This window comes from Saccopteryx bilineata, chromosome 1 (genome assembly GCF_036850765.1).
Source record: "Saccopteryx bilineata isolate mSacBil1 chromosome 1, mSacBil1_pri_phased_curated, whole genome shotgun sequence".
Lineage (NCBI taxonomy): Eukaryota > Metazoa > Chordata > Mammalia > Chiroptera > Emballonuridae > Saccopteryx > Saccopteryx bilineata.
In genome coordinates, this window is record NC_089490.1 from 16,728,008 (window position 1) to 16,754,357 (window position 26,350).

The window sequence follows — 26,350 nt, forward strand, 5'->3', positions numbered from 1 at the left end:
CTAATAATACAAGAATAATCTCTGTTTCGCATACTCACAACTATAAGCCGACTTTTGCCCCACCCTTTATGTAACTCACCCAAAATTTGGACTTTGCGGTGGTTCTAATCTTAGAAGCATTGTTAGATTATTTGGGGAGGTGAGTAGCTGGGTGTGTGCATAGCCACCACCTGATTTTTAGATCGCAAGAACCTGATGTTTTGCCGTAGACCGCAGATTGTAGTGTTTAAGGTAAACATCATCTTTACGGGAAAATATGTGGGCATTTTTTCCTTTGAAAGTTTCATTGACCCTTTTTGTTATCAGATGTGCTTCAGTTATGATTGCGGAATGGAAAAAGAAATGCTACTTTCTACATATAAACCTGACAGATCTCTATAGCAGGAAACAATGCTCTTCTAGTGGGGAAAACAGTCAAGTCCTGGACTGACTGTTCCCTTAGTCCAGGGTCCCCAAACTATGGCCCGCGGGCCGCATGCGGCCCCCTGAGGCCATTTATCCGGCCCCTGCTGCACTTCTGGAAGGGGCACCTCTTTCATTGGTGGTCAGTGACAGGAGCATAGTTCCCATTGAAATACTGGTCAGTTTGTTGATTTAAATTTACTTGTTCTTTATTTTAAATATTGTATTTGTTCCCGTTTTGTTTTTTTACTTTAAGATATGTGCAGTGTGCATAGGGATTTGTTCATAGTTTTTTTTATAGTACGGCCCTCCGACAGTCTGAGGGACAGTGAACTGGCCCCCTGTGTAAAAAGTTTGGGGACCCCTGCCTTAATCACCATTTGTTTGGATACGTTTTTCGTTTCATTTGCTTGGTGTCATGGCTAAAAACCTCTTCCCTCAGGACCATAGATCTAAATTATTCTAAAGGAATAGGTTTTATTCTTCAAGACCAGCAAGTAAAATTTTATCACGTTTCTTTGCAATTCCTTCAGGTTTTACAGCGGTGAGCCATTGGTAAATTATCTCCTAATTGAACCCATATTCTTTGTCCTGTCCATTAAGTTTTTTTAAACTTGACATTTGCATTGATGTAGGTGAAAGTTGGTGATAAAGAATGTGATATCATGGATACATTTAAACTTTATATTACGACCAAGTTACCAAACCCTGCCTTTACCCCTGAGATCAACGCTAAGACGTCAGTCATTGATTTCACCGTTACCATGAAAGGACTTGAGAATCAGTTACTAAGGAGAGTAATTCTAACAGAGAAACAGGTAATAAATCTTTCAAGGTAGAAAACTTTGACTTAAATGTTTCAAATTGTGTTGGGAACTTATTAAATATATGCATAAGAAAAAAGTAAGTGATATTTACTTTTGTTAACACACATACACACAGACACATATATTGATATTTCCACTTCCCGCATCTGTCTTTAAATCACTGGGTTTGATGGCTTTCATCTCTATAGTCCTATGGATGCATGGTCTTGGTGATACCCTCAAAATCAATAAAATAATGATCCTGGAGGAAAAATAATGCTCTTAATGAGTATTATTACCACTGTAGTAGTTGCAACTACTCCAACCTAATAATCTAATAATATATGGGGGCTCCAGCCAAGCCAGTGACCCCTTGTTCAAGCCAGCAACCTTGGGCTCAAGATAGCAACCTTGAGCTTCAAGCCGGTGACCTTTGGGTCATGTCTGTAATCACGCCGCACCCAAGCTGGTGACCTTAGGGTTTCAAAACTGAGTCCTGAGAGTCCCAGGTCGATGCCCTATCCACAGCGCCACCATCTGATCACGCAAGACTGGATGGTTCTAAGAGACTGATACAACATTAAACTAATTGTTAGGGTAAATCTCAGAGAATATTAAACGTTATGCATAAAATATAATTTCATATATTTGCACATACAGAAATATTTGCATAAAATCCAAGAAAGTTTAAATTTGCTTAAATATAATTAATTTTAGCATTAAGGATTCAGAGAAAAGGCAAGGTTAGAAATAGTAAGACCAGGCCCTGTCCTGTTGGCTCAGTGGATAGAGCATTGGCCTGATGTATAGAAGTCCTGGGTTTGATTCCTGATGAGGGCACACCAGAGAAGTGCCCATCTGCTTCTCTCCTCTTCTTTCTCCCCCTTCTCTCCTCCTCCCCCTTTCACAGCCAGTGGCTTGATTGATTTGAGCATTGCCCTGGGTGCTGCGGATAGCTCTGTTGGTTTGAGCGACAGCCTCAGGTGCTAAAAAGAGCTGGGATTCGAGCATGGGCCCCAGATGGGAGTTGCCAGGTGGATCCAGTCAGGGTGTATGCAGGAGTCTGTCTTTTTATATCCCCTTACCTCAGTTAAAAAAAAAACAACGTAAAAAAAAAAGAAAAGAAAAAGAAATAGTAAGACCAGAGATGTATGAAATGGGAGGGTGAGAAAAAGAATGTCAGAAGGCTGGACAAGGGAGGGAGGACAGGCAAGAGATCTGAGTACATACATGGTCATACATGGCCACAAACGCAGAGGAAAGGCATTTGAAATCGGACTGAGAAAGGACCCTGACACCACAAAGACACGAGACCCCAGAGCGCCCCACACCCGTTCTCTCAGCCTCAGCTTCCTCTTCGAGAGGTGTGCTAAGATGTTCACACCAGCCTTGCTGGAATCAGTGATGCACACTTCATCTGCAGGGGGCCACCCTGACTGTAATGTTTGACCCTCCCAATAATACTGCTCTTACACCCCCATTTTATACATGAACAAAAGGGGACCTGAGAGAACAGGGTGTTAACCTAGAAGAGCATGTGCACTTGCCACCCTGCCAAACCTCCTCGCCAGATGAACTGTGCAGGTCGTGCTGTAAAGCTCACAGGCGTCCACTGTACCATGATGCTTGTTTTCCCGTGTCATACAGAAAAGGAAGCTAACAGTTGTTCATTTCGTCCACGTGATCCTGTACTGCCACCCAGGGGTGACTTTTTTTTTATTTTTATTTTTATTTTTTTTGTATTTTTCTGAAGCTGGAAACGGGGAGAGACAGTCAGACAGACTCCCGCATGCGCCCGACCGGGATCCACCCGGCACGCCACCAGGGGCGACGCTCTGCCCACCAGGGGGGGATGCTCTGCTCCTCCGGGGGGTCGCTCTGCCGCGACCAGAGCCACTCTAGCGCCTGGGGCAGAGGCCAAGGAGCCATCCCCAGCGCCCGGGCCATCCTTGCTCCAATGGAGCCTTGGCTGCGGGAGGGGAAGAGAGAGACAGAGAGGAAGGAGGGGGTGGGGGTGGAGAAGCAAATGGGCGCTTCTCCTATGTGCCCTGGCCGGGAATCGAACCCGGGTCCCCCGTATGCCAGGCCGACGCTCTACTGCTGAGCCAGCCGGCCAGGGCCCAGGGGTGACTATTTTAATGAAAACAATTTGTTAGCTATTTGCTTGCAAACAGCTGTGGTCTTCATGGCCCCCTCATCAAATGCAGCGGACCTGGCAGTGCCGTGGTAATACATGCACTGGTCTTAGAGTTGGAGAACAGGGGTCTGAGGCCTGTCTCTGCTAGTACCTAGCTGTGCATATTATATCGTGATGTTCTTTGGATTTAATATTTCTGGGTTTCTCCTGATGTAGAATGAAGTTGATAAACTAAATTCAGTGCACTTCAATTTAACAAATTATTTATTTATTTATTTATTTATTTATTTATTTATTTATTTATTTATTGTATTTTTCTTAAGTGGGAAGAGGGGAGGCAGTCAGACAGACTCCTGCATGCACCCGACCTGGATCCACCCATCAAGCCCACTGGGGGGCGATGCTCTGCCCATCTGGGGTTGTTGCTCCGCTGCAACTGGAGCCATTTTAGTGCCTGAGGCGAGGCCATGGTGCCATCCTCAGCAGCCAGGGCGAACTTGCTTCAATGGAGCCTCGGCTGCGGGAGGAGAAGAGGGAGATAGAGAGGAAGGAGAGGGGGAGGGGTGGAGAAGCAGATGGTCGCTTCTCCTGTGTGCCCTGGCCGGAATCGAACCCAAAACATCCACACACTGGGCTGACGCTCTACCATTGAGCCAACTGGCCAGGGCAACAAATATTTATTGGGTTGAGTCCATTCTCTGCCAAGCCTTGAGGTAAGTGCTGTCAAGAATACAGGAATCAATAGGGCAAGTTACTGCCCTTTAGTTGTATGGAATCTATTGGAGGGACCCAGCTGCACACAGATTGTGATGTGAGTCATTGTAGGTCGACAGGTGGATACTGCGCTATGGCTTTGATTGACACATTGGTTCAGGAATACTTTCTGAAAGTGGTGGAGTTTATGAAGCAGTTACTCAAGAAACTTTCTCAACTAAGTAGTTTAAAAACACCTTTTAACACAATTTAAGTACAAGCTGTGATTCTATATAAGTTTAGAAAAAAGTGCTGTAAAGAATGCTATTGAAGCCTTGGCTGGTTAGCTTACTGGAACAGCATCTGCTTGGCATGTGGAAGTCCCAGGTTTGATTCCTGGTCAAGGCACACAGGAGAAGTGACCATCTGCTTCTCCACCCCTCCCTCTCCCCCTTTCTCTCTCGCTCTCTCTCTCTTCCTCTGCCACAGCCATGGCTCAAATGGTTCGAGGAAGTTGGCCCTAGGCACTCAGGATGGCTGCATGGCCTCACCTCAGGTGCTAAAATAGCTCAGTTGCCAAGCAACAGAGAAACGGTCCCAGATGGGATTGCCAGGTGGATCCCAGTTAGGGTGCGTGTGGGAGTCTGTCACTCTGCCTCCCTGCCTCTCACTTAATAAAAATAAACAAGAAATTAAAAATAAATTTAAAAAAGAATGCTATTGAGACTTTTTCAGTTTACTCTATAATTAGCAAAAGTATTATTTCCATGTTAAATTTCCGGAGTTTGAAAATTGCACTGTGGCTGTGTAAGAGAATGACTTGTTCTTAGGAGATATGCTGAAGTGTTTAAGCATAAAGGATCGTGACACCAGCAAATGGATCAGCAGTAACGATAAACATTAGAGGGAAAGAGTGACAAAGCAAAATGCTCTTTGGTGAATCTAGGTGACAGGTTTATGAGAGTTCATTGTATCAGTCTTGCAACTTTTCTGAAAGTTTGAAATTTTCAAAATAAAATTAAAAAAATACATCTATTTATGTAAGGTAAAAAATACCTCCCATGCCTCCAATTTAGCTCTACTGGTAGAAGGAGCTGCAAAATAATGGAAAGTGGATATGTATTGGCAACCGGCGGTGCCAAGCGAGGTGCCTGGAGCTCCTATGGGCAGGTCGCAAGAGAAGAGAGCTCACATTTGGCTCGGGTTGCCTAGTGGCTTCTTGATATTAATTAATGTCTCTTTGTTTCACTGCTTCTGACTGCGAATAAAGTTAGCATTTCTCCCAGAGGCAATGTGGGAACAGGGCTAACAGCATGGGACACCCTAATTTAAATAAACTGAGAGCCGGAAAGACAGCTGGGCATAATTGGGCAAAATTATTTTAGCAGGGTTATCTCATGCATGCCAGTGTAAGAGCTATGAAAACTTAATGTGACTGGGCATCATTTTTTAAAGCTGTCCAGAGGAACAAAAATACAGAAAGATCGGTTTGACTAATGATAGTAATTTCTTGTCATTCGAAAGGCACTTTGGGTTAAACTTTTAAAAATTGATAATAAACACCCGTCAATTGGATGTACTGTAATTAGCTGGTAACACTTCGGTGTTGTTTTGTGTGTCTTAATAACAGGAGCTAGAGTCTGAGAGGGTTAAACTTTTGGAGGATGTGACTTTTAACAAACGGAAGATGAAAGAACTCGAAGATAACCTCCTCTTCAAATTAAGTGCCACAAAAGGTATTGTGTTATTCAGAAGTAATCAAATAATGGATTCGGAATTAAGGATGGCCTCTTTTTCAATGGCCTCATGATTACATATGTTAGGAAATAGTTGAGTTATCACTGCAGAAGCAAGTGAGGCAATTTCCATGCAGCCATTAAAGAGAGGCAGCAGAGAATCTGATGTTTGAATTAGCAAACAAAGTCTGAACATTTGAGAATAACACGGTTTTCCTGATCTAACTGCACTCTCCTGAGAAAAATTAGGGCTCTCAATAGAGCTAGGTAACTCGTAATAGGCTAATTTGCTTGCCCAAAGGAAACTAATGTGCTCGATCTATTTTTTATTTTTTAGATTGACCGTTCCATTTGACGTTGAAATACAGTCACCGCAGTGGGTTATCAGGGGTGTCATCTGTGTTGGAGGCGCGGGAGCACCCAGAGCCCTGCTTCCTCTTGCTTTGACGGGACCTCCCACTTAGAAGCGGGGTCACAGTCTTCCTCTGGGCAGTCAGGTGGTCGAACCACACTCTGATCTGGACATAGACTGTCTCTGAATATGTAAACATATTTTATCCTAAGGAAATAAAATCAGCAAACACTACGGTGTTCTGTAGTAGGCAAATAATTGTACTGTAAATTCTACCATTAGTCTGATCATGAATACCACCCAGCATCACTCTAATCCTTGGATTCAAAAACAAGCACTTAACCTCCCAGAAGAACATTATGCATTACTCTCACTGCCTTTAAGGTGACCTCAAGGAAGAGTCCTTCCTTCCTGCCTTCAGTGCTCTGCTCGGGCCAGTGAGGCTGTTTCTTGGTCCGGCCAGTTCTCCCACCACTTGGACACCTCTGGGATTACCTGCAAAGAGAGCTGAGGGCTCCTCCCCTGATGCAGCCAGGAGTGTGCTGGATCAAGGTCTCTTTCCTGTGAGGCCGGTCGCAGTTCGGGCTTCTGGGGGAGACATGGCGGGTCTGTGGTCAGAGTGATGTCCCGCTTCCCCGAGTTCTTGGGAGGCCAGAACACCGCTTTGCAGACACCATGATAGCTCAGCGTGTCCCGAGTGTCTTTCCATATCTTAAAGTTGAATTTACTGTCATTGACATGTTATTTCTATTAAAAACAATAATGAAGGGTGAAACTAAAAATAAAACTGAGATTTTTCTCCTGGTGAGCTGCTTCCACCAGAGGAAGGCCTGTTGGTCCAGAGCAGGGGTCGGGAGTGTACTGTTTGCCTGTGAGCTGGTGTGGGACGTCCGGGGCAGCCCCACCGTGGCACGGGGAGGGGACCCGTCAGGGTGATGATGGAGATGGAAGCCACGTCACATAAGGAGCAGCCGGAACCCTTGGGGCTGGACGGAGACGTGGTGTTTGTCTCCAGACATATGGAGGTCAGGCGTGTGGGCTGCCCCGGGAATGCAGGGTCCTAGTCAGAGTGAGGGACGCCCCCTCGGCAGGAAACGTTAGAAGAATTTAGGCATCGGACGGCAGTTGGACTAGAAGTCTGCTGGTGTCTTAAGATCTGCCCTCCTACCCTGTGGGCTTTGAAGAAGCGGAGTTGAAAGTCAACGGGGTGATTTCTGAACCGAGGCGCCTTGCGTCCCAGCTCCGCCGTCCTGGGTCCTCCATGTCTGTCGCCTTCCTGTCTGGTTTTTAGGTTCCTTGGTAGACGATGAGTCTCTCATCGGTGTGCTCCGAACCACCAAGCTGACAGCGGCGGAAGTGAGTGAGAAGCTGCACGTGGCCGCGGAAACGGAGATCAAGATCAACCTGGCTCAGGAGGAGTTCCGGCCCGCGGCCACCCGCGGGAGCATCCTCTACTTCCTCATCACGGAGATGAGCATGGTCAACATCATGTACCAGACCTCCCTGGCCCAGTTCCTGAAGCTGTTTGACCAGTCCATGGCCAGGTGCGTCCGCTCCCTTTCCCCCAGGGCAGTCACTTAAAATTTCTGTTCGTATTCCTGCTCTCTTAGAAAAAAAAAAAAGCGCCTTTATATTTTTTTTGATTTTTAAAAATGCATTGCAGATCTGAGAAGTCTCCACTCCCTCAAAAGAGAATTACAAATATCATCGAGTATCTCACGTACGAAGTTTTTGCATACTCTGTCCGAGGCCTGTACGAAAACCACAAATTCCTCTTTGCGCTGCTCATGACCTTGAAGATTGATCTGCAGAGGGGAACTGTGAAGCACCGGGAGTTTCAGGCGCTCATTAAAGGTAAGTGAAGGGTTTGGACGACAGATGTGACGTTCAAACGACTTGCATTGCTTTTGGGGTGCTCTTTGGTACGTGGTAGGCTCGGTTTCATAGCAGAGTGGGGCAGTTATGTTCTAAGGATAGAGAAGCTATCTGTACACCCATCTCCTTTCTTCTTCTTCTTCTTCTTTTTTTTTTTTGTATTTTTCCGAAGTTAGAAGCAGGGAGACAGTCAGACTCCTGCTTGCACCCAACTGGGCTCCACCCGGCATGCCCACAAGGGGGTGATGCTCTGCCCATCTGGGGCATTGCTCCATTGCAACCGGAGCCATTCTAGTGCCTGAGGCAGAGGCCATGGAGCTGTCCTCAGTGCCCAGGCCAACTTTGCTCCAATGGAGTCTTGGCTGCAGGAGGGGAAGAGAGAGACAGAGAGGAAGGAGAGGGGGCGGGGTCGAGAAGCAGATGGGCGCTTCCCCTGTGTGCCCTGGCTGAGAATTGAACCCTGGACTTCCACATGCTGGGCCAACACTCTACCGCTGAGCCAACCAGCCAGGGCCTGCCTGTCTTATTTCTAATTTCCATTTGTGGTGCTTTGGTTACTCAAGATCACTTAACTCAGGTCTGTGTTAACATTAGGATTTTTTTTTTTAGTTATGTAATTAAATGAAGTTTGAGCATCATTCCCAGGACTAGGAGACCCGGATGGCAGAGGGAGGAACGGTGATGCTGGCCACTAGCTTTCTGTTGTGATGGAGCAGTCCCCTCAGCAAGGGCGGCGATGACTCTTAAGACTGTGAAAAAAGGCACACTTGTATTTCTTATTTGAAGTTACTCTCATTCATTGCTTATCTCCATGTGGAAAGTGTAATTAAGAGGAAAGTATTTTCATTCCGTTTAGTAAAACAAGTGTCTGCTGAACACATGCTGTACGAACCCGTCCTACTGGTGTTTGGGGGTACAGAGATGAACCAGGCATTGCTTTAAAAGGAATAACCGTCTCATATTGGATATAAAAATAATTTTAAAAATAACCACAAAAATGAGGCCGAGTAACCCAGGTGTCAGCAGAGAGCTAAGAACAGAATGTTAGGTCTAAAAAAGGAAGGAGAGCTTACATGTGGTTGGTGAGATCAGTAAACGCTCCTTAGAAAATAGACTTTTGCAGGTTTAGCCATGAATTTTCCAGATTGATTCATGGGGGAAAAATGTGCCAATCTTTTCTTTATAATTTTTTTTTGCCCTTTGTGTATTGTTTAATAAATCATTTTCTAGCTCCCCCACCAGTAAAGAAAGTGGCATTTGAAATGGACCCTGAAGGATAGGCAGGGACAGGGCACAAGGAAAGAAATGAGCAGAGTATGTAACCTGGTGAGCCTTGCTTCCTGGGGGGCGGGGGGGGGGCGGGGTCCTGATCTCGCGAGAACAAGGCGCTGTGTAAGGTGGTGACATGGCGCTTCGGGAGCCCTTTGCCGTCTGTGAGGACAGGACGGGTACCCCGGCAGACGTGGATAGGGTTAGGGAAGGAGGGCCGGGAGTGTGTTCACACCCTCCCCGCTGCAGGTGAGGCCTTCCCCGCCCGGAGTAAAGACAGTGGGAACGGACAGGAAGACGCGGAGGGGAGGGACCGTAGCTCTAAGATGGACCGGGCGTCAGAGACAAGAGAGGGGGTCAGAAATGCAGAGATTTCCTGTCTGGTGGGCTGACAGAGAAGCCGGTTTGGGGGTGTCGGAGCAGGGCTGAAGAATGTGATTTGGGCGCCTAGTTTCAGTCAGCACAGGCTGGGTTTTGCAGTCATAAAAACAGTCCCCAAATTAGAGTGGCTTAACACAGCAGAGGCATACTTCTCCGCTCTCGCTCTCACTCACTCTCTCTCTCTCTCCAACATGCTTGTCACGGTCACCTGGGAATCCAGACTGCTATGTGATTACTATGGCAGAGGGCTGGGGTGTGACAAATTGTGTGCTAGGGGTGTGACAAATTGTGTGCTGGCGCTTAAAAGTTACCCCCTAAGCGACACGTGCCGCTTACGCTCATATTTCATTAGCCAAAGCAAGACATGTGGCCACATGTAACTTGAAAGAGAGCAGGGAAATGTGACTCTCCCGTGTGCTCGGAAGAGGAGAAACTAGTTCCTGCACAGACGTGCTGAATTTGAGACACCCAGCAGGCAGCAGAGAGGGCAGGGCAGGCCGTGTGCAGAAAGGCCGACACTGGCAAAGACACAGAAGTAGGAACCGAGGTCCTGGGGTAGAGAGAGATCACCCAGGAAGAATTGTGGAGTGTTTCCCAGTTCATGCCACCAGGAGAAAGGCCACGAGGCACTTGTCCTTGTCATCCCTGTCACAACAAGCGGGCGGAAACCCATAACCAAGGGCTCTGTCGTTCTTCTTACTTTAGGTCGTTGCTCCCTCTGATCCCCGTGAGATTGCTGTTTAAGAAACAGTCATAAACAGTTTTGCATAATCATTGAAACTTCCTTGGCTTTTTTTTTGTTTTGTATTTTTCTGAAGCTGGAAACGGGGAGGCAGTCAGACAGACTCCCACATGCACCTGACCGGGATCCACCCGGCATGCCCACCAGGGGCGACGCTCTGCCCATCTGGGGTGTCGCTCTGTTGCGACCAGAGTCACTCTAGCGCCTGAGGCAGAGGCCATAGAGCCATCCTCAGTGCCCGGGCCATCTTTGCTCCAATAGAGCCTCGGCTGCGGGAGCGGAAGAGAGAGACAGAGAGGAAGGAGAGGGGGAGGGGTGGAGAAGCAGATGGGTGCTTCTCCTGTGTGCCCTGGCCGGGAATCGAACCCAGGACTCCTGCACGCCAGGCCGATGCTCTACCACTGAGCCAACTGGCCAGGGCCCAAACTTTTTTGACTTTTTATTTCTTGTCATTCAAAGGAAATTGGAACATGTCATCTGGTTCACATTATTTTTCTCAGATCTACTACACCGGGAGGGGTCAGTGTCGAGCTGTTTGTAGGAGTAAGACAGTGCAGTACAGTAAGGCGCGTCAGGACTAGGAACCAGCCACGAGCTGGGACACGAGCCGGGCTCTGGCGCTGACTGGCAGCGGTGTGGTCTCCCAGAGCGATCGCGGGTACCTCCGTGTGCAAGGGCTGCGGGGCCCTGGGGGAGATGCTGTGTACCCCCCGGGCGAGGCAGGGCAGGCTCTGCAGAGGAGGGTCCAGATGGACGGGTGCTCTCTGTGACATTTTAACAAGGTGAGTCTAAGTTTGCTATGTAGAAAGCTACTTGACTCACTTCAGTCACCTTGGAGCTCTCCCTTGGACTTGGGGCCACATCCTCAGTGTTGGGGGCACGGGCCATGGGGAATGGGGACATTGAACGTGAGAATCTAGGCGGCAGGGAGCAAAACGGGCCTCACAGCCTAGGAAAGCCTCCGCTCTGTGGGGTGTAAGTGGGACGGGAAGAGCACGTGTGGATCTTCCCTTACAGGGAAGCTGGCTTTGCTTCCTGGATTTCATCAGCTAGAGTGACCCTGGGAAGGAGACAGCTGTGATATAGGAAAGGGTGGGAAACCTGGCACCTGGTCCACAGAGGGCCGTGGCACGGACAGAGGAGACAGAGGAAGAGGGAGGTCAGATGCAGAGACCTTTGTCCCTTCCCTGTCTCCTGAGGCTCAGCCTCGGGTGGTAGGGGAAGGTGCTTGGGGAACACCGGGTGGGAGCTCCTCTGCCTTCTGCCCAGAGCGACATGCAGCTCAGAAGCTGCTTTGCTGCCTTGGTGGCGGGAGCAGCGGGACAGATGGACCCCAGGCCTGGTAGGCGTGTGGACAGGGCAGTGTTGCGGGGGCTGGCACATGCCAGGGGTCTGGGGTATAAACCAGGAAGCTGCAGAGCAGGGAACTTGAACCGGAGACGAAGGACCAGTCTCTGTGGATAACAGCCCAACGTGCCTGTCGGTCAGACCGGCTTCACTCAGACGATATGTACACTGAGTACTGGGTACAGGATCCCAGCCTGCGACCAAGGCACGTAGAGACTAGAGGGCGGCATGCCAATCTGAGGGGGCATCCTCCCTGTCGAGACACAACACTGTCCCCCTTCCCACCCAGCAAGCCCAGCCAAACTCGGGCTCTGACCTGAAAGAGACTGGGTTCTCTGGGACAAACTGTGTAAACCAGCGCAGACTGAGAAACAGCACAGTGGGGAGGAATCTGGGAAGAGACTTAGATTTGACTCAAAAAAAATAAAGAAGGCTGTACATCTGGGTTGTGGTGAGAACATATCTGCTGCGGCCCCATTTCATCTAACCGAGAGTCAGGGAGAGCCAGGTTGTACGGGGCTAGGAGAGCCAGTGAGAGGAGCTGGGATTTAATTCAGTGGCAATAGAGAGCCATCGAATGCCTGTGAGCAGGGAGGTAGCACGAACAGAGCAGTGCTTTAGGAAGATTAATTCAGGATTGTATGATAGGTTGATTGACAGAACTATACAGTCAGCTCAGCAGTAAAAGAGGTGGTTTTCTTTGTTTTTTATTATTATTATTTTTTAATAACCCAAAGCTGGTTTATCATACAGGTTGTGTTAGTTTTGAACTGGCTTCCATTTGATGAAATTATTTTTTTCAAAGATGATACAACTTTATTTTTAATGGTTTTTATCAAGTTAACCGATATGATCCATAGGTCATTTATACTTTTTGTCATTTGGACCTCAGTGCTTACAGAGGAAAGAAGAAAGACTCATTTATCACAGCAGAGATGTTTGATTTCCCAAGAGCAGCTGTCCCTTTGTTATCAATTCCTACTTGTTTTCTGCAAAATTTGGAAAGCGCCTTTGACTTTCTGTTTCAACTGAGAATGTCAGAATGCTTTGAAAAATGAAATAGATACCGGGGCACTCCTGCGTCATAGAGTAATTGATGGAACTGTTTTCCCTGTCTAGTTATTTTAGAAAGATATCATCAACCTGTATGGTTTTGTGAACCAATGTCACCCCGACAAATTTAATAAAAAGAAAAGAAAGAAAGAAAGATATCCTCTTTCTTTTGTCATGAACCACGGACAAAAGACACCATTGGGGGCGTGCTCTTATTTTCCATGTTGAATTGGACTTGAGTTCCAAAACAGAGAGAGAGTGTTAATGTCAAACCACAGCTAATGATTACACAGCTTTTATGGTGGACCAAGACTGTCCTAGGCTTTCTACATACAACAATTTATTTAGGCCCTGGCCAGTAGTTCATTTGGTTAGAGTGTTGTCCTGACACGCCAAGGTTGTGGGTTTGAGCCCCGGTCAGGTCACATACAAGAATCAGACAATGAATGCATAAATAAGTGGAACAAAAAAATTGATGTTTCTCTTTTTCTTTCTCCCTCTCTCTTGCTCTCTCTCCCTCTCTCCTTTCTTCTCTCTCTAAAATCTATCAATAAAAAATTAATCTGTTTAATTTTTATAGCAACCAATCCGGTAGATTTTATTATTACACTCATATGACAGAAGAAGAAACAGAGACATTGAGTTCTTTATCCAAGTTTACACAGCTAGTGAGTGTCAGAGAGAGCCAGGATATTTTGGGCAGGAGGGTGGGCTATGATTGTTCTGGGTTAGATTAGGGGCGCAGCATGTTTGGAAACACTGATGCAGCCTGAATGCCCTCTCCCTCCTGAGGTCTGTGAGGCTTGTGGCCACATGGAAACATGGTTTGGAAACACTCAAGAAGGGCAGGGAAGACTGTCTCTGTGTCAGAGAAGCGGAAACCCCGAAGCCTGCAGGAGACGCCAGGGGCTGTGTCTGCAGCAGACTCGGGTTGGCAGCAGCGCTGGGTGTGGTGCTGAGTGGCCCCCACCCCACCCCGGGGGCACAGGGCAGGTGGTGAGGACCGCTGACAGGGCTAAAGGTGTGTGGCACTCAGGAGCCCTGACCCCGCAGGTGCAACAAAGGGACCACGAGTACTTCAGCTCGTTCTCGGCCTCCGGAAGGTGCTGGAGTGGGGAGCAGAGCCCTGTAATCCCCTCCACCCCAATTTTCTGTCCAAGGGTTGGTATATGAAGTGGAGGGCTTGCATGAGCTCTTCAGGCGGATGATGGGATTTAAAAGTTCCGGAATCACTCTTTGCATAATCTGAACTAAACAACAGAGCTGAAATTATTATGATAAAACGTTACTAAAGACGTGCAATAGAAGAATTTTGAAGTTGTGAATGTCGTCACGTGTCTGGGTGGAAGATTGTCACATTGGGTGTGCTCCTTTGACTTGTGATTTGCTTCAAAATGCGATCCAATGCTATAATTCCCGTTCTGAGAGAACAGGAGCCTTGCTGGTTTTCTCTGCTTTATTCCCGCCCGGTGCCTGGATATGCCAGATACACAGAGAAAGCTCGCTAAACGTTTGTTGAATAAATGAATGAATAAGTGATTTGAACATTAGTTACCCCCTGAAAACCCAACAGCTGTCTTATATCAATCTATTTATTTACCCATCTTTTTGACCTGATAACAAATAGCACTGAATATCAAACTTCTGGAGGTGTGATGACTAAGAAGTGGTTTTTTTAAAAAAAATCACACATGAAAAGATCAGCCTATTCACTGATATCCAAATTGTCCATTTCAGATTGTTAAAGAGCAATAAAAAAGCAAACAGACACATCCACCCAAGAGCAATTCTTTGCAGAGAAAAATGACAAGGAATTACCATCAGTATTTTCTAAGATGCTATAAATCAGTAACTAACACAGTAAGACTTAAAGGAAATGTACCAGAAAAAAAGAACACATTTTCTGTAATGTGACCATTTTTCAATCCCCCCCCCCTAGTATGCTTATCTCGTTTTTATGGCTTGGACAATACATTTCTAAAAACGAGGCCCCGCTGACCCGATTCCCGCTGACGCCCTCCCCAGGGGGAGCCGCCCTGGACCTGAAAGCCTGCCCTCCCAAACCCTTCCGCTGGATCCTCGACATGACCTGGCTGAACCTCGTGGAGCTGAACAAACTTCCGCAGTTCGCAGAGATTATGAACCAAGTAAGGAAGGGCCGGGCGAGGGGGGGAGGGGGCGAGAGTGCAGGTCTGTACTCCCAGACACACTGGGGCCGTTTGACCGGGGGCCCCTGGTGACAGGTCTCTCGTTCAAAGGAGTCGACACCGGAGCGCAGCTTCCAGGCCCTGCGGCTCTGCGGCTCTCCGGGGGCTTTGGGACAGAGGGCCGCAAGGAACGTCGGCGTCGGTGCGGGCCGCTGCCTGCGACTCCTGCGCGGTCAGCCCGGGGCCTTTTATGAGCCTGCGGGAACTGCGGGTCGGGATCAGGACCCCTGGGCGGACTTTTTGATTGTAGGCTGTGAGTGTTCTTATGTTTTCTGTTTCTGAGTAAATAACTTTTGCAAATTCGAATTTGAGGCAAATTGAGCCCTTGAGGTTTCCTTTTTTTTTTTTTTCTTTTTTTTTCGTTTTTCTTTTCATTTTTCTGAAGCTGGAAACAGGGAGAGACAGACAGACTTCCGCATGAGCCCGACCGGGATCCACCCGGCACGCCCACCATGGGGCGACACTCTGCCCACCAGGGGGCGATGCTCTGCCCATCCTGGGCGTCGCCATGTTGCGACCAGAGCCACTCTAGCGCCTGAGGCAGAGGCCACAGAGCCATCCCCAGCGCCTGGGCCATCTTTGCTCCAATGGAGCCTTGGCCGCGGGAGGGGAAGAGAGAGACAGAGAGGAAAGCGTGGCGGAGGGGTGGAGAAGCAAATGGGCGCTTCTCCTGTGTGCCCTGGCCGGGAATCGAACCCGGGTCCTCCGCACACTTTGAGGTTTCCTTTTAAAAAGCAATCATGTGATGGTGAAAATCTGTAACGGTGAAGTATAATGTTGAAAATGATGGAACAAGTCCTGGTTTACTTATGGTGCTCCTTATTTAAAAGTGTAAGTTTGATACTCTGAATTAGTTGTTGAGTCAACCCTCAATGGAAAATTATCATGCAAGTCAGAAGAGAGATAGTTGTTTGTTACTGGGGTCTGTTGGTCACAACTGCTTGTCACTGATGCGGGGGGGGGGGGTGCTGCACTATCCCTGTGTCAGCGCTGACGGTCATCTTTCTTGTGGTTGCTGGTGGGGGACAGACGAGGTGGTGGGTAGACTACAGGTCGGCAGGTGCCTTCTGCTGCCATCATGTAACTCCTTCCCCTCCCCCTGCCCCCACCACCCTGCTCTTGTAAATGACGTGTGTTCATTTAGTGGTGTTTCTAGGACTCTATACAGATAGATACTTTACACATTCAGCCTCGGTTGGGCCACACTCCATTGGATTAAGTCCCTGGATTCCACCTGGGGTGGACTGTAGCTTTGTTTTCTACTACAGCCAGAGATGATGACCCTCACGTTCAAACAATTTCTTTGACCAAAAGAGTGGTCCTTGTCTACTAGGGGACAGGATAAGGGGGACCTTCAAGCACCACTGGAAAAGCCACTGGAAACTCAGGCCCTCTGCTGGTGACTTACATCGATACCGGACTGTGCGTTACCGCTCGCCACTGTCAGTTACATCTAAGTGTCCATGGTGTGGAATCTGGTCGCTGCTGCTGCAAACTGTTGTCTGGACTGGGTTCCAGGCAGCACAGTCACCCTGCAAGGGAGGTGATGGCAGTCCTGCTTTGTGTAAGAGAGAACCGAGATTCAAAGGGGGTGAGTGCTTGCCCGAGGCCACATGGACAGGGAAGTGTAGAGCAGTAATTTGGCCTCATGCTCTTTCTCTGACAACTTGAGTTATTTCTCTCCAGCTCCTTTCACACCAGACATGCTGGGAGGGATGGGGCCAGACATGCCGGGAGGCGCCATTCTCGGGAAAGGGGCAGAACTTCACTGGGAGCCCGCCATCAGGCAGCCCTGTCTGTGGGGAGGAAGGGAGGAAGTACAAGGTGGTCAGTCTCCCAGCTGAGCGGATGTCTGCAATTGAATCAAAACTAGCCTCCAACAGCAGCTACCCTGCCCTGGCATCCCAGGACGAATGGTTTAGCACTTGGAAGTGGTGTTTGCTAGCACAGAGGGCAGGAAAGGAGTGGGGAATAGAGGTGGGCAGCCAGGGGCTGGAAGTTATCCCACTGCCCATCACAGATGCAGCTCACCCTGGAGGCTGTCCTGTGGTAGAATCAAAATTAGCAGATGGGCCCTGGCCGGTTGGCTCAGTGGTAGAGCGTCGGCCTGGCGTGCAGGGGACCCGGGTCCGATTCCTGGCCAGGGCACATAGGAGAAGCACCCATTTGCTTCTCCACACCCCCCCTCCTTCCTCTCTGTCTCTCTCTTCCCCTCCTGCAGCCAAGGCTCCATTGGAGCAGAGATGGCCCGGGCGCTGGGGATGGCTCCTTGGCCTCTGCCCCAGGTGCTAGAGTGGCTCTGGTCACGGCAGAGGGGCAGAGCATCGCCCCCTGGTGGGCGTGCCGGGTGGATCCCGGTCGAGTGCATGCGAGAGTCTGTCTGTCTCTCCCCATTTCCAGCTTCAGAAAAATACAAAAAAACAAACAAAAAAACAAACAAAAAACAAAAACAAAAACAAAATTAGCAGATGAAAGGCCAGTAGGCTGGGAATCAACACCCACTTTCTTCCTGTGCCTCCTGCTCTCTGGCTGCTAGTGTGGAGGAGGCCTGCAGGGGGCGCCGTGGATAACAGCACGCAAGTACCACTGCACTACTGTGGGGCTACAGCAGCACCCAGGCCTGCCAAGCCCTGTGCCAGGAAGATTTCTTTGAACCAGGAGTGAGGTGACACTTGTGAAACAGTTCAGAAATCTTCTCCCATCTTTTAGTGTCCCGGGACAAAGTTGGAGTGACTGAGTTATTGTTGGTAATTTGCACTCTTTCTCTGTATCCTATATGATGACTTGTTTGTGGGATGTGGACTTTGAGCAGCTGTTGAACCTCTCTGTGCCTCAGTCAAGAGTGGGGATAACAGGAGGAAAAGGACAGTGCTTGGGTCTGGCTTGTCGTCTCTGCTTTATGGTCATGTGCTATTTGCTGTTGGCGCTTACCTTGGCTTTTCGCACACGCTTACAGACACGGTCTCAGTACCAGGCTGGTCGTTGCTGGGGAGCAGTGTCGGGCTCGCCGATCTGTAGCGTTGTGAGTGGCCTTTCCAGCTCCTGGGCTTCACAGAGCCCCTCACAGCGCCTCTGAGGACCTGCGCTCCTCCCCTGCCTCAGGAAGAACGGGTGTTTGAGACCAGCTCTTGGAAAGATGTCTTCCATTCTTGGGCTTAAGGCCTCAAGGCAGGGGACCACTAGGAAAATGAAAGTTTTGGTGCTGCCTTCCATCAGTATTTTAAGTAGAAGGTCAACGTTGAGAGGTTAGCTTATCAGAACGGTCTCTGTCAGTGATTCTCAATCCAGGGCGACTTTGTGCCACTCCCTCACCCCTGCTTTTATTGAGCATTTGACAATGAAGTTTTTTTGTTTGTTTGTTTGCTTGTTTTTCTTTTTCTTTTTCTGAAGCTGGAAACGGGGAGAGACAGTCAGACAGACTCCCGCATGCGCCCAACCGGGATCCACCCGGCACGCCCACCAGGGGGCGATGCTCTGCCCACCAGGGGGCAATGCTCTGCCCCTCCGGGGTGTCACTCTGCTGCGACCAGAGCCACTCTAGCGCCTGGGGCAGAGGCCAAGGAGCCATCCCCAGCGCCCGGGCCATCTTTGCTCCAATGGAGCCTTGGCTGCGGGAGGGTAAGAGAGAGACAGAGAGGAAGGAGGGGATGGGGGTGGAGAAGCAAATGGGTGCTTCTCCTATGTGCCCTGGCCAGGAATCGAACCCAGGTCCCCTGCACGCCAGGCTGGTGCTCTACCACTGAGCCAATTGGCCAGGGCCATGCTTAGTTTTTTTTGTTTTGTTTTGTTTTTTAATTTATTCATTTTTTAGAGAGGAGAGAGAGAAAGGGAGAGAGAGAGAGAGGAGAGAGAGAGACAGAGAGAGAAGGGGGGAGGAGCAGGAAGCATCAACTCCCATATGTGCCTTGACCAGGCAAGCCCAGGGTTTCGAACTGGCGACCTCGACAATGAAGTTTTTGATTGACACAAGTTGGGGGAAGGGTATTATTGGCATCTAGTGGGCAGAGGCCAGGGATGCTGCAAAATACCCCACAGTGCACAGAACAGCCCCCCAAAACAAAAAGTGATCTGGCCCAAATGCCAGGCATGCTGAGGTTGACAAACCTGGTCTACGGTTTTCTCCTGCCCAATCATTTAGGGTAATTGATACATGGTCCTAACTTCAGTGACTAATGTAGAAAAGCAAAGGGGGAAACTGGAAGGGAATAGTAATACTCATGTTATTGGAGTCACTGATGTCTTGAAAAAAAAAAAAGAATTGTGTGGTTGTATTTTAAAAAGTGACAGGCCCAGAAAGAATGACCCTCTAAGGTTCTGCAGCATCCTCTCCAGTATATTTCAGCTCGCTGATCGGCTCGTCTGTTTCAGATCTCTCGCAATGAGAAGGGCTGGAAAAGCTGGTTTGATAAAGACGCTCCAGAGGAAGAAATTATCCCCGACGGGTATAACGATTCTCTGGACACCTGCCACAAGCTTCTACTCATCAGGTGAGAACAGGGCCGCGTCGTGTTGTCACGTTACAGCACTCAGCTCAGTGGGTGTACTGCGCTGTGTCCCAGGGGTTATTGTAAGAAATGTGCCTGCTTCCTAGCTGCGGGTTTGGAGGGCAGGGCTTTGGTCCCTTGACAAACAGATAAGATGGGGACGGTGGAAATGGGGATGGTGTGTTTTGACAATGTATTAATGATTGTGCTTTTAGCAAAAAAAAACAAAACAAAACTAAGCAAAACATGAAAAATATGCTTGTATTATTCAATCTATTCTTTATTTATTGTTGAATTTACTTCTTGAAAAAATAGAACTTGGCTGTTACAGGGCAATTAGCTTATAAGCTGAAATTCATTTTCATCTGAGGGGAAAAAATTATAACTATTGCCCTAGTGAAATGTATAATGCAGGCCTGACTATTAACATAGGAGCAAAAGTTTGAAATTGATGTTAAGGACAAACACTCTTTTTTTCTTTTCTTTCTCATTTTTCACATTTTCTCACTATCAAGTAGCTCAAAGAAGGGTTCTATATTAGACAAGTGTGTGAGAGAGAGAGAAAGAGAAAGAGAGAGATCAGATTGGTGGGCAAGCAAGGAGGACGGAGTTAGGGGCAGACGAGACCACCAAAAGATTAACAGAAAGGTGTTGGATAATTTTGGAGTAGATTTTTGTCTTTCCCAGTGTTAGATGCCAACCTGAGCTTGCATTTCTTACAGGAAGTTGTTTTCTGGGTAGTCACTCATGGCGAGTGCTCACAGCAGTCAGCAGTGGCGACCTCATGGTCTACAGAGGCGGAAGGAGCTCCTTGTTTTTGTTGGAATAGATGTGTCGATGCTTTGCCCATTGTTTTAAACCCGAATCTTCATCAAATGAAGAGTATAATTCACAGAATTGGTCTGTGATTTAAAAGATCCAATATCAAATGAAATTATTTAATGCGTCGTTGTGTTTAGAACCCACTGCAATGTAGGAGATCCAGAAGGTATTAAACCCGTGCTGATCAATTTTTAACACCCCAGTTCTCCCCCTGAAGACTGCTGAGCTTCCTGGTGTGCAGTGGGCCGCCCCTACCGTGCACAGAGCGGACAGGGGACACCTTTCCTTGCTGCACTGCTGAGGGGCCTGATGTGCAGTAGGCACTTGATAAATACCTGTCAGTGAATAACCAATTAATGTTTCAGAGTAGTTGCTGTTTCTTCTGAAAATGAGACACTTGGGTCAGCTGACTTCTAAGTCTCCTTCCCAGCCGACAACAGACCGTGGTTTTTTTTGGTTTTTTTTTTTTCTGAAGCTGGAAACAGGGAGAGACAGTCAGACAGACTCCCGCATGTGCCTGACCGGGATCCACCCGGTACGCCCACCAGGGGCCACGCTCTGCCCACCAGGGGGCGATGCTCTGCACCTCCGGGGCGTCGCTCTGCCGCGACCAGAGCCACTCTAGCGCCTGGGGCAGAGGCCAAGGAGCCATCCCCAGCACCCGGGCCATCTTTGCTCCAATGGAGTCTCGGCTGCGGGAGGGGAAGAGAGAGACAGAGAGGAAGGAGGGGATGGGGGTGGAGAAGCAAATGGGTGCTTCTCCTGTGTGCCCTGGCCGGGAATCGAACCCGGGTCCCCCGCCCGCCAGGCCGATGCTCTACTGCTGAGCCAACCGGCCAGGGCCCAGACCGTGGTTTTAAGGGCTCTGCTCTGTCTGCTTGCTGACCAGCGCCTAGCACCAAGACCGCCTGATTAAATTTGCACTCATCCAGGGGTGGACCACCTTGCAGTCCCGCTTACTCAGATCTGCATAACAGAGACTGCTTTTTGTCCTTTGCTAATTAAATATGTTCTTTACATGCTTAGAATGAGATAGGATACAAAACGAACAGGCTAAATGTTTCCCTCTAACTCATATTCATTTTCAGGTCTTGGTGCCCAGACCGTACTGTTTTTCAAGCAAGAAAGTATATTGCAGATTCTCTGGAGGAGAAGTACACAGAACCAGTTATCTTAAACCTGGAGAAAACCTGGGAAGAAAGTGACACGCGAACCCCTCTGATATGTTTCCTCTCCATGGGGTCGGATCCCACAATTCAAATTGACGCATTGGCCAAGAAACTGAAGCTGGGTATGATCAGCAGTCTGTGAAATTTGGTGAAACTTTCACACTTTAGCCACAAGTTTTATCTTTCATACCTTTATCACTGATTAGAAATATATCCATAAAACTGAGTCAGAAAAAATATTAAACTCCTTCCTCTTTGCTCTCTTTTCAGAACTTCTAGGGTGAGGTTGAGAGAGAGAGAGCTTTGTGCAGAGGGGAACAAACTCACCTGCCATATATATATATACACACACACACACACACACACACACACACACACACATATATACACACCACGGCAAATATATATATATATATATATATATATATATATATATTTATTTATTTATTTATTTATATAAACTTGTAAGCAGGTGACCATACTACATGAATAGTAGACTAGCAAGAATGAACATACAAGAGCAAATTTTATTGCCATGTCTATATAAAATTACAACAAAGTACTTTGCCACAAATTTTAAGAAACTATAGCCATTGGGATACATAGTAATTGGGGATTCATTTAGTTCCAGCAGTGCGATAGACTCCGGGAGTACAGAGAGGAACGCCACACAGCTGCTGGGAAAGACAGACATGTAGATACTTAATTAAAGACCATGTGAGGACTGTTGTAACAGTTACGTAGACAGGTCTGATTACAAGATCCAGAGCTGCTCGGGCTGCACAGGGTACAGGGATCCCGTGGATGACACTTTGAGTAGGAGCTAAAAAAAGAGATAAAATTTTGTTAGGTGGGATGGTGAGAAATAGAGGGAGAGTTTTTCCAGGAGGAGGAGACAAGAAAAGGAGCTGTAAATACCTAAGTTGTGAGAGCAGAACTAAAGGCCAGGGACCTGCATAATGCAGAGCCGTCCTGACTGGACAGAGCCATCCTCTCACAGGAGGGCTGTCTGTCTGCTCTTGAGCCTCTGGAAATCTGAATGTGGTTGGAGTTACCATTTGGGATCTTCCGGGTTCAGATGTCTTTATAAAGATTATAAAAGTGATTGATTATGAATCACTAATCCTACCCTATGAAATAAAGTTCACATTGAATGTATTATATAGATACTATAAACATGATACATAATCAATTCAGTCATCCCCATCTGTCCCTCTGCACTAAGAAGTTACTGTAAACCGTTAGCTCAGGTAGCATGGGCTATGTTCATGCCCACCTTTCTCATCTTGACTTTGCTCTGTTCCTTGTCACCACACCTTGTCTATGTTTTATATGGATCCATGTTTAAATGGCTCTTTTGGCAGTTGCTCATGGTTAAGTCTCATTAGCCATCTTTGAAATGGGCTGTTTTGCTCTGGTATTTTCTGCAGCGTGCTAGTCATTTGTACTTGTCTAAGAGTGGTGCCTCTCTCACAGCCTTGTAGCTTGCAGATCTTTCTCAGATCTATTCCTCTGTGAATTTTTGTCCAGCTGCTCCTATGCTCTGCTTTTCTCTGCAAAGAGACTTCTTTATTTCTATCTTGCCACAACCAATCTCCATGTGACAAAACTCATGGCCTCTGGTGGCTCACAGGCTTCCATGTGTTGTAAGTTCAGCACTCCCAGGGAAACTCCCCTTACACTCTTTGTGCCAAGATAAAATAGCCAGGAAAGAAATTCATTGGCTTTGCTTTGGTCATGTGCTCCTTTCTGGGCCAATGAGCTGTTGCTGTGAAGATGGGCTCACAGCAGGAACCACATACATGGAGCTAGAGTAGGGGGTGTTTCTTGGGAGGGGATACTGTTTCTAGAAGAAGAGCATATTTCACTAGAGTTATCATTTCAAATATTAATAATGCTGCTGTCTAGGAGGAAGGTTTAAAAATAGAATTAATAAATTCAGAATCTTTGGGAGAAATTTTAGCTATGACAGTAAATATTTCAGGCCAGACTGGTGCTATCACCTTTTGTGTCATTACATGTTACCATGCTACTTTGCTCGGCAATTTGGTGATTTCCATTTCTTGCTACTACTTTGTTTTTCCAACAATTGTTCAAGATTCTTTTGGCTACTTGATTAGGAGACTAAACTGAAGTAGATTTGGTTTTGACACTGAAGGTCTGGGGACAAGGCCAGAGAGCCAGGTGGTGACAGATCTGATTCAGGACTCACGGGGAAACCCCACTTCAGTGGTCTCTCTTTTTCATTCTCTCTCACTGCCTTCATTGGATGAATTAACCAGTTACCTGACAGTGACTTGAGGGATGGGACCAAGTCAATTTTGAGGAAAAGAAGAGAAGGAACACTCATTATGGATACTGTTGGGTGTCTGTCAAGCTCTGCAGTGAGAGACTCGGAGCAGTGAAATTCTGCACCAAAGCACTGGGTGTCTGTGCAAGGGCAGACGAGGCACAGGCTTAGCATGGAGCTCTCCTGGGAGCCTGGGTGAGGGAGAGGGGGTCCCATGGGAAGGGCATATCTAAAAATAGAAAATTTGAAAATAGGAGGGGGGATAAATGGTGTGGAAGGAGACTTGCCTTGGGGTGGGGAATGCAGGGTGTCGTGTACAGATGATGTGTTATGGAATGGTACACCTGACACCTATGTAATTTTTTAAATGAGAGGAGAGGAGATAGAGAGACAGACTCCCTCATGCTCCCCAACCGGGGTCCCCACCCGGAAACCCCTCTCTGGGGCTGATGCTCAAATCAACAGAGCTATCCTCAGCATCTGAAGCCAATGCTCGGACCTATGGAGCCACCGGCTGCAAGATGAGAAGAAGGGTGGGGAGGAGGAGGGAGAGAGAAGCAGATGGTCACTTCTCCTGTGGGTTCTGACTGGGGATTGAACCTGGGACTTCCACATGCCGGGCTGATACTCTATCCACTGAACCAACTGGCCATGGCGGCAACCTATGTAATTTTATAAGTTGATGTCACCCCAATAAATTCCATTAAAAAAGTAAGTTGGAGACATCAAAAAAGAGAAAAATAGAACCCAAATACAAATAAAAGAGAACAAATGAAATACAGACTCACAAATATACAAAAGAATGAATGAGAAAATGAGTAAACAACATATACAAATAAAAAATTAAGAGGATGATATGTAATTATGGTAATAAACTTTTAATAACATTGACACGTTTGTAGAAAAATACAAATTTTCTCAGAAGAGGTCGAAAAGTCTAAATAGACTAATAATCAAGAAGAGAAGAGTTAGAAGTTTGCAATGGTCTCCTCAGCAAAGGCTCTGGCTTTGTACGATGTTTTTGCTAGTCATTTAAAATGCCCGTGTGCTGTATTTCATTCCAGCACACAGGAAAATAGGGTCCATTTCCTCCTCAAGGGAATAGCTTTATCCTGATACCAGAAACAGACCAAGATAATAACTGGGAAAGGAAAGAAAACCACAAATTGACCAATGTATCAATATAAATACAAGGATCTTAACTAATACGCGAGCAAGAGAAATTCGGTGTAACATTACAAAAAAAAAGAACATGCAAAAAATAAATAATGTGTCTTGACCAAGTGGGAATGAATAGTTGAAATAAGAAAGATATGATAATAATAATAAAAAAAATCTCACCACAACAGTAAGTGGAAGATTTTCCCTTAAGCAATTGTATTATTACCTTGATAGATGCTTAAAAACATTTTGTAAAAATTTAATATTTGTATTTGGCTGTTAAACTGTATAACCAGAAGATGAACATGAACTTCAAACATCAAACTGATTGATGAATGACTCGAGACACGCACATTCAAGTCAAGAAGAAGATAAAGATGTCAGCTGCCACCACTGTTATTTAGCATTGTTATGGAAGATATAGCTAATGTATTGTAAGGATAATAAAGAAAAGATATGACTACTGGAAAATAGGTACTCTCAGACAGTGTCATCGTCTAACTAAAAACAAGTGAATCAACTGGAAACTATTAGACTTAACAAGATACTTCAATAAGGTGGCTGGTCACAAAACAAATCCATTAAAAAAATCAATGGAGCATCTTGTAAAATAAAATGTAAAAATCCCATTCACTATTGCAATAAAAGTAAAACTGTGAAATAATTTTTAAAATACCCATTAGAAGAAAACTATAAAACTTTCTTAGAGGCATTAAAGTAGAATAAAATAATGGAAAGTTAAACCACATACCCATAGAAAGAGTCAATATTGTAAAGATGTCAATAGTCTCTAAATTAATCTATAAATTGAATGCAAGTCTAATTGAAATTCCAACAGTATTTTTTTTTCTCTAATGAGATAGGAGAGGGATCTTAGATCATTTAAAAACAATAAATAAACGAGAATAGCCAAGAAAGCTTGAAAAGGAAAAAGAATAATGGGGAATAAATACCATCAGATTTTTGAAACTCTATCAAATTGAGATAATTTAATCAGTGTAAAGAGGACTCTGAGTAGATAAACAGATCAACGGAGCAAAATTAAAGGCCCCAAATTAGACTCTAGAATAGGTAATGGCCTAGCCTATGATAAGATTCACATTTCAAATCAGTGGAGGAAAATGAATTAAATAAACAATGTTGGGGTAGCAGGTTACCTTTAGGTAAAAGTAACAATTTTTACCTCACATTAAACCCCAAAGTAAGTTCCACATTGATTAAGGTTTTAAATGGTTTAAGTTAAGCTATAAAAGAATAAAAATGCCCTGGCTGGTTTGCTCAGTGGTAGAGCATTGGCCAGACATGTGAATGTCCCAGGTTTGATTTCCTGGTCAGGGCACACAGGAGAAGTGCTCATTTTCTTCTCTACCTTTCCCCTACCACTTCTCTCTCACTCTCTTTCTCTCCCCCCTTCCAACTCCTGC

General features: G+C 46.7%; 1 protein-coding gene across 1 annotated transcript in view; it reads left to right on the forward strand.

Moving 5' to 3' along the window:
* Positions 1-26,350, forward strand: part of DNAH8 (dynein axonemal heavy chain 8) — a 297,942-nt gene that overhangs the window by 200,927 nt on the left and 70,665 nt on the right. Inside the window, exons 72-78 of the mRNA XM_066252925.1 lie at positions 1,038-1,220; positions 5,669-5,774; positions 7,418-7,670; positions 7,790-7,980; positions 14,819-14,940; positions 19,369-19,487; positions 21,395-21,597. Coding sequence (XP_066109022.1) covers positions 1,038-1,220; positions 5,669-5,774; positions 7,418-7,670; positions 7,790-7,980; positions 14,819-14,940; positions 19,369-19,487; positions 21,395-21,597 — 1,177 coding nt within the window. The remainder of the gene's footprint in view (positions 1-1,037; positions 1,221-5,668; positions 5,775-7,417; positions 7,671-7,789; positions 7,981-14,818; positions 14,941-19,368; positions 19,488-21,394; positions 21,598-26,350) is intronic.